The 8,063-nt window shown below is 52.4% G+C and overlaps 1 protein-coding gene across 1 annotated transcript; it reads right to left on the bottom strand.

Moving 5' to 3' along the window:
• Positions 1–284: 284 nt before the first annotated feature.
• LOC141462683 (tubulin alpha-1D chain-like) lies at positions 285–2,324 on the bottom strand. The gene is made up of 3 exons (XM_074144678.1): positions 2,105–2,324; positions 1,770–1,918; positions 285–1,256 (listed from the first exon to the last, which is right to left on the bottom strand). Exons 1-3 carry the CDS (start codon positions 2,283–2,285, stop codon positions 285–287), a joined length of 1,302 nt encoding a protein of 433 aa, XP_074000779.1. The 5' UTR covers positions 2,286–2,324.
• Positions 2,325–8,063: the final 5,739 nt, after the last annotated feature.

The raw sequence follows: 8,063 nt of genomic DNA, 5'->3' as shown, positions 1-8,063 counted from the left end.
TCCAGTGACCAAGAAAAGATGGGAACCACCCTGCAGCCACCAACCCCACTCCACCACCAGCCAGTTAGGCGGCACATCAAGACAGGAGATGTTTTGCTGGTCACCATTTATTCAGCCAGCTTTCTGCACACAAGAGTCTTGACCAAAGAGTTGCTTTTGGCCAAGCTGTAGAGTTTCCAAGTCACATTTCCTCAGACCCAGCCCACAACTCCCTTCTCTAAAAGGAATTGCAAGAGTAGCATCAAAAAAGCTTCATCCAAGCTGCCTTCCCACAGGTAAAAATATTATTCCTCATCACATCCCCCTCCATCTGCTGAGTCCCTTCCAACCTCCTCATAATCCTTCTCCAGGGCAGCCAGGTCCTCCCTGGCCTCCGAAAACTCCCCCTCCTCCATGCCCTCCCCCACGTACCAGTGCACAAAGGCTCGCTTGGCATACATCAGGTCAAACTTGTGGTCCAGGCGGGCCCACGCCTCCGCGATGGCCGTGGTGTTGCTCAGCATGCAGACGGCCCGCTGCACCTTGGCCAGATCGCCCCCGGGCACCACCGTGGGAGGTTGGTAGTTGATGCCCACCTTGAAGCCCGTGGGGCACCAGTCCACAAACTGGATCGACCGGCGTGTTTTAATGGCTGCAATGGCTGCATTCACATCCTTGGGCACCACGTCACCCCGGTACAGCAGGCAGCAGGCCATGTACTTGCCACGGCGCGGGTCACATTTCACCATCTGGTTGGAGAACTCAAAGCAAGCGTTGGTGATCTCTGGCACCGAGAGCTGCTCGTGGTAGGCTTTCTCTGCCGAGATGATGGGCGCATAGGTGGTGAGCGGGAAGTGGATCCGTGGGTAGGGCACCAGGTTAGTCTGAAACTCAGTCAGGTCAACATTCAAAGCACCGTCAAATCTCAAGGAGGCAGTGATGGACGAGACGATCTGCCCAATCAGTCTGTTGAGGTTGGTGTAGGTGGGACACTCGATGTCCAGGTTGCGGTTGCAGATGTCATAGATGGCCTCATTGTCCACCATGAAGGAGCAGTCCGAGTGCTCCAGGGTGGTATGGGTGGTGAGGATGGAGTTGTAGGGTTCCACCACTGCTGTGGAGACCTGTGGGGCCGGGTACACAGAGAACTCCAGCTTGGACTTCTTGCTGTACTCCACAGAGAGCCGCTCCATGAGGAGGGAGGTGAACCCGGAGCCTGTGCCTCCCCCAAAGCTGTGGAAGACCAGGAACCCTTGGAGTCCACTGCACTGTTCAGTCTGCAGCACCAAGGAAAAGACCAGAAGGACCAAGTTAGTGGAGTTATTCTGGTCTCTCTGGACTTAAATTAAGCTAAATTACTGTGTTCAACCATCAAGTTTAATACTTTTTTCTTTGGTTTTTTTTTCCCCCCCTACTACAGCTTCCACTTCTAATGGGTGCGATCTTAGACACAGCAAATGCAGGTGCTTTTAAATCATCTCACATTTTACCAGGAAGAAAGGCCTGGCCTGACAGAGTGTCATACTGGGTCAGAGAGAAACCCATGACAGTGGCAGTCAAGAAGACTGGGAAAAGTCTGAAGGCCACTAAGACAACATCTTCACTCCCTTGTTTTTCCCCTTCAGTCCCAACCACAAAGACACACACCCACATGCATCCCATCATGTTGCTCCAGACCACAGTGGCATGGTCAAACTGACCAAGATGTTCTTCCCTCCATTGCATCTCTTGATGGCCAAAGCAACAAGAACTAGAGTGCTAATGCAGAAGACCCTCCACAGGGTTGTTACCATTTTCCGAGCCCTGTCAACAACCGAGTCAATGATCTCCTTCCCAATGCTGTAGTGACCCCGGGCATAGTTGTTGGCAGCATCTTCTTTGCCATTGATTAGCTGCTCCGGGTGGAAGAGTGTACGATAGATCCCAGTCCTGATCCCATCTGGAGGAAGATGACATCTCATGAGGGTCACAGGCACAAGACCCACTGTTTGCCAAGTTACTTGTACTAATTTAGATGCAGTTTCAAATGGAAGGTGGCAGCCTCACCAGCAGTTTAGGGGGCCAACAGAACACTTCAAGATAGAGAAGTTATTCCCCACCTCTGTTCCCCCCAAGAATGACTTACCAATGACAGAGGGCTCCAGGTCAACAAATATTGCTCTGGGCACGTACTTCCCTGAGCCTGTCTCACTGAAGAAGGTCCCAAAGGAAGAGTCTCTTTGCCCTGAGGATGCCGTGGAGGAGATGATGCCATCTGGCTCGATGCCATGCTCCAGGCAATATAGTTCCCAACAGGAATTGCCCATCTGGACGCCAGCCTGGCCAATGTGGACAGAAATACACTCCCTCTGCATGAGGGACAGGAGAGAAGAGGAGGTTATGAATGCGCACTGGAGAAATTACACTAAGGTTGGCGCTTCTTAGTGTCTTTATAGAGCACATGGCCAACAACCAACAGACAAGAGGAGCATTAGGCCAGCTTGGTGGCCACCAGGGCTTTTTCTCCATAGCAGGCACCCAAGAGCAGCTGAACTAGCAACAACAAAGCATGTCTTCAGAGACATGTTGCCATCTCCTACGAAGGCAGATGCAGAGATTAGGGCATTAGGGCAAACGCAGAGATTAGAGAGTAGGTCCCTCTGCATCCCAGCACTCTCATTCCATTGCTCAACAGCCTTGTTCCCAGGAGCAGGCCACCAAGCACAGCACATGAGAGCTGGCAAGTCCAACTACTCATGGTTTCTTCTCTTAGCTCTGCTGATCCTGCCTTGGGGCAGGAGACAGGGCACAGACAGCCTTCCTAGGTATTTCACCTGGGGCTCTCAGCCAGGGAGGAGGGAATGATTCAGCCCAGCCAGCAGTGCAAACACTCCCCCCAGGCCCTTCCCAGAGAGAGGCAGACCTCTCCCCATCCATGTGGGCAGCAGCAAAGGACTTCTACCTCTCTCTGATGGGAGAAGCCTGTGCTGTTGGGCTTCAAATATTGACTGTCAGAGCAGTTTCTCATCTCCGTTTAGACCAGACGCAACCACACATGATCACCTGGCTAGAGACAGCTAGAGAGGACCCAAGGTAGGATGGGTAGGGACCAATTCTTCATCTTTTCCATACAAGACTAGCAGTTATCCCAAGAAGCAACTGCTCCTGGCTTGAACCAAAGGGAGGAGTCCTCATCCAGAAAGTCTGGTTGAGCTCTTGAACTCCTTGGCACAGGAGGTTGTGAAAACCAGGCTTTTGTGTTCAGAGAGGCTGGACTAGAGACTTCCACTGAGGTTTACTGGGGAAAAAATCCACACATCTAATTCAGAAAGCCCCAAGATACAAGGTAGGGAAGTCTCAGATGGGGTTGCCAAAGGCTTAGACTCCCTTCTTTTAGCTGTGGCCTGGGTAGGACACTGGGCTGCTGCAGACCCAGCACAGCAACTCTCAAATTATCTTCTTGCAAGAAGCCTGGCACAGCAGGACCCCTACCAAGCACAGAAACAGCCTACATGAGAGCAGAGGGTCCTGCCCTGAGGGTTGAGATCTAATGTATCATCCCTCAACCACCACTGCATTCCTCTTCTGACACAAACAGTTCCAGGACAGCCATAGCCACCCACCATCCCAGGGCCAGACCAGAGATGCTGAGCCTATCTCCACAAGGAGAGACCTTCATCCCCTGTTCCACATCTGCCCCAGCCTCACAACAGGTCTAGACAGGCACCTAACTCAGTCTTAGATCAGATGTGTCACCATTTAACCCCACCAAGACCTTTAAAGTATCTTAATGCAAGGGAATAAGCAGGTCTCAAGTCATTTCAGCAGGGTAGTTCTCCCCAGGCCAGGAAGAAGGGGACACCAGGCTTCCAAGGCAAACCCAGCTCTGGAGACCAGCTCCCAAGCACAAGCCCTGCACCCCCAGGACTCCCCATATGCTCCTGTATAGTCCAAAACCACTTTCACCCCAAAGAAAACCCACAGCCAAGGGCAAGACATCTTCCTCTAGCTGAAAAGAAAAGCTACCTCCAGATCCATCCTCCAGCAGAGCTGAGGAGAACCAGCCATAGCTCTCCAGGATCAAACCCAAGCCCCAGAGCTACTCACCATGACTCTGAACCACCTGGGCTCCTCAACACAACCACAACCACCTCACTGAGGGCACACCATACCCACCTCCCTCATGGGTCTTTTATAGCAGGTAGAGCTGGGGTCGCTGCTGAAGAGGTCCCTCCTCCAGGCACCTGCTGAAAGAGGGTTCAGGTGTTTCTGCCCCAGGAGGGGCAGCCATGTGGGGTCATCCAGGTGCTTTCAATGACTTGCACCTGCAGACCCACGGAGTTTGGAGTTTCTTTGGCTTTTAAGTACTTATGCAGTATTGCTTTCCCTGTGATGTCTAGGAGTACTTTCTGTGAAATCAGGAAAAGAGCTTTGAATGTTTTTTTTTTGGGGGGGAAGAGTATCTGGTTTTATTTCTTTAAAGAACGAGACTCATTTTTAAGACTTTGTTTTCACTCTTCAGGACTGGAAATGTGCTTTCTACTTTCCATCCCCCTTTTCCAAGTGCAAATAGCATATCTGTTGAATCTCCTGGGGATGAACAGGAGTTGCAGGAGGGGGCTCCTGCCTTGGAGTAATGTCATAGGGCTGGGATGGCTTCTCCATCACTGCTGCCATGAGAAAACCAGGCTCTGAAGGCTCCAGACCAGTGCTGGCTCCTCAAAAGCCACCCAGATACCCTGCCCATGCCCAAATTTTGCAGAATCCCCCTCCCTGGCCCCAGGCCACAGACAGTGCAGAGATCAGAGCTCTCCCCAGCCTGCCCCATAGAGCTGGGTCCCACAACCAGAGAGGAGCCCAGGACCTGTGTGCTGCTGAGACACTGGTGGGAGAGGGGACTTCTCTGTTCCTCAGTGACCCTTCCATAAAATTGGGATAAGAGCTGTTAGGTGGCAAAAATTCCCCAGGGATGCTGAGGCTGTTACGTGATATGGGGCTGATGGATGTTCTGGAGGACTTGGGGCAGCTGTGGAGAGAGGTGACAGTACATGACATAATGCCAGAACTTAGAGACACCAATGAGACCATCACACTGCAAATGGACAATGGTTTTATTTTCCATGCAGCATACACGAATGCAGGAAACTCACTGACATGGGATGTCCCAGAGGCCAGAAACACAAGTTTTAGAATCTGATCTAGACTTAAGACATGGAGGATGCCTCTATGTGAACACAGCTTCACGTGGCCCAGCTCAGAACAGGACAGGACGTGCCAGGACCAGGTTAGGACAACCCAGGACCAGGGCTGGATATCCCAGGAGGAGGCTCATGCCACCAGGGATGGCTCCCTCTAGGTGTATCTGCAGCCTGAAGTGCATCTCACCCTCCCACTTAGGGCTCAGCTCCTGATGTAGCTCTCTGCAAGGCCACCATGTTCTTGGTGCTCTCTGTCCTGAGGAGCACGGGCTAACTCTGCCCATGGCCGCTGCTGGAAATCAGCTCGGTTTATCTAGCCAAGACCCCAATATGTGAATGTGGGTACATCTTCACACAGCAAGAGGGCATTTTTGGCCAGATGCTCAATGCCTATTGAGTTACGCTGCCTGAATCCTTTCCTCACCAGGTGGGCATGGGGCCTCCTTGATCCCAAGATGGGATTCAACCCTGGAGGTTGTCTAAACCACTGCAGCATCTTTGGTTTGCTCTGATGTGGGTGAAGGAGACCTTTGAGCATGGGCACATGGAGGAGGAGAAGGATGACAAGTGGGTTTCTGGAGGCCAGGGAAGAGCTGGCTGTCTGGAGGAAGGCTTATGAAGAGGCTGGAAGGGACACAGTGGTGGAAGCAGAAGGATGTGTTGGCCAGAGTGAGGATGCAGCGGCTGTGCAACCGTGCCTGAACAAGCTACTCTTTTTGAGTGTGCTACCAAGAGTTTGGGTTTCATCACCCCTGCATGAAATGGCAGGAAAGACCGAATCCTGACCTGGCTTTTACAAACCTGCACATATCACCCCAAACAGCAACGCTGTCCTTCCCAAGCACGGCGACCTTGGTTCCGTGTGCTCCCAGGCCCAGGCAGGGGCTGATGGAGATTTCAGTGCTCCTATTTCCATCCAGCTTCCTCAGGAAATCTGGCTCCTCCAACCTCCGCCTGTGTCTCAGCCCCCCCAAGCAATCCCCGGTCTCACTTGGCAGAGGTTGAGAAGGAGGATAAATTTTGGAAGGGTTTGTCCAAGGCAGTGCTGGCTGTGGGTGAGACTCCCCCGCAGGGATGCAGCTGGGGAGGGAGGATCTCTGCTTTCCCCATCATTCGCTGTCAGCTGGTATCTGCTGTCCCCATCTCAGCTTTGCACGTGCAAGCACAGCCTGGTGCCAGCAAACACCTTGGCTCATCTGCTCCCACGGTGTCGCTTCAGTGTTAATTGCCATCGTTAAAGGGGAGCAGAAGAAAGGTCCAGTGAGAGCCTCAAGCATATGGTGTGCAACCTTTGAGCAACCTGGTCTAGTGGGAGGTGTCCCTGCTCGGGGCAGGGGGGTGGGAACTGGATGATCTTTAAGGTTCCTTCCAACCCAAACCATTCTATGATTCCATGTTTCTATGTTTTCATTTCCAAGCACTAGCACAGGACTGAGATATTCCCCTTGTCTAGCTTGGTGCTGGGAAAGGACCCAAGCAGGGCTGGTGCAGATCCTCATGGCAGCTGATGGGGAGGAAAAGCCTGTTCTTAGCCTAGACCAGTGCTTTACTGGCCCTTACTGGGAAAATTGGGGGGAAATCGCTTCAACTTTCTACTCAAAGCAATGATTTCTGTCTGAGCAAATCCCTCTGTCGCACCTTGCTGTGCCAAGGCTCCTCTAGACACCCCTGTGCATAAGAAAGGCTGAGCCTGGACAACCTTGGGGCATCTCTGGCCAAACCCACAAAGGGACAAGGGTGCATCCAGTGGGGTGACCTTGCTCTGCCCTGCTTTGCCTGGCCAGATGTGAGGGCGCATGTGTACCTCAGTTTCCCTGGGTGTAAAATGGGGATAATGCCTATGTCCTGCTGCAGAAGAGCTCAGCATACAACGGGGGTCAGATGTGTTGGCTGGTGGGTCGTAAAAATGTATAAAGCTATATACAGTGTACATAAAGGGCCATGTAGTCCAAGGTCACTGCAGATTTTAACAAGGAAAGATGTCACCTGTACACCCTTGGAGGCAGGAGGGGGTGATAGCACAGAGGTGCTGTGGGCATGTTGGTGTGTTGCCTGCTGAAGACATGTCCCATGAGGGGAAGATGCTGAAGGGCCTGGTGTATTGTTTTGGTTTTGCTTTTCAGGCTTCAGTTGAATTTGGATCCTGAGTTTGGGTCAGCTAGGAGTCTTAGACACCCAACCATGGGCTTTCTGGGGCTGAATTCAGCCTCCTCTGGGTACCCAATGGGGCAGAGAGGAGATGCCACCAGCTATGGCTCTGCAGATGGCTGGTGGGTCTACTTGCCAACCCTTCAACTGAAGACCTGTGGCCCATCTCAATGCCTTATGTGGAGTGCTCCCCATGACTATGCCCTGGACAGGGCTGGTGAGAGGTGCTTTGCTGCTCTTGGAAAACATCTCCTGAGGAAGGAGGAGACAAATTTCTCTCCACTTCCCACACCTGCTACATGCAGGAATGGAGGCCAAGAGATGGAGTTTCCTGTTGGAGCTGGGCTGGGAGGTGGAGAGAAAGGGAGATTTAGAGGAAGGGACAAATAGTTCAAGGTGAAAGAGTGGGATCTTGGTGAGCTGGGGCTCAGTGGAAGGTGGAAAAGAGTGAGGTGAACAGGGACGGTCCTGATGTTGTCCCAGCTGCAACGGCTGAAGGTGCTGGTGGGGAAAGGGGAGGTTGCAAGACAACCTTAACACCTAAGAGTCCCCAGGAGGAGAAACTGGGAAATCCCTCTTGAGTCCCCTGACCAGTCTTGCTTTTCCCTTCCCAATGCAGTGATGCTTGTGTGTAGGAACAGGTTGTGTACCGGGATGGAGTAGGGTCTGAACCATGGTGGGGACAGGGCCATGAGGTTGAGCTGAAGGGATGTTTTGGAAAGGTTACAGGCCCAGACAAACCTGTCTGAACCCTCTGTG

The sequence above is a fragment of the Numenius arquata genome, chromosome 2 (genome assembly GCF_964106895.1).
Source record: "Numenius arquata chromosome 2, bNumArq3.hap1.1, whole genome shotgun sequence".
NCBI lineage: Eukaryota > Metazoa > Chordata > Aves > Charadriiformes > Scolopacidae > Numenius > Numenius arquata.
Note: the sequence above shows the minus strand (reverse complement) of the source record. Positions and strands in the feature narration are given on the sequence as shown.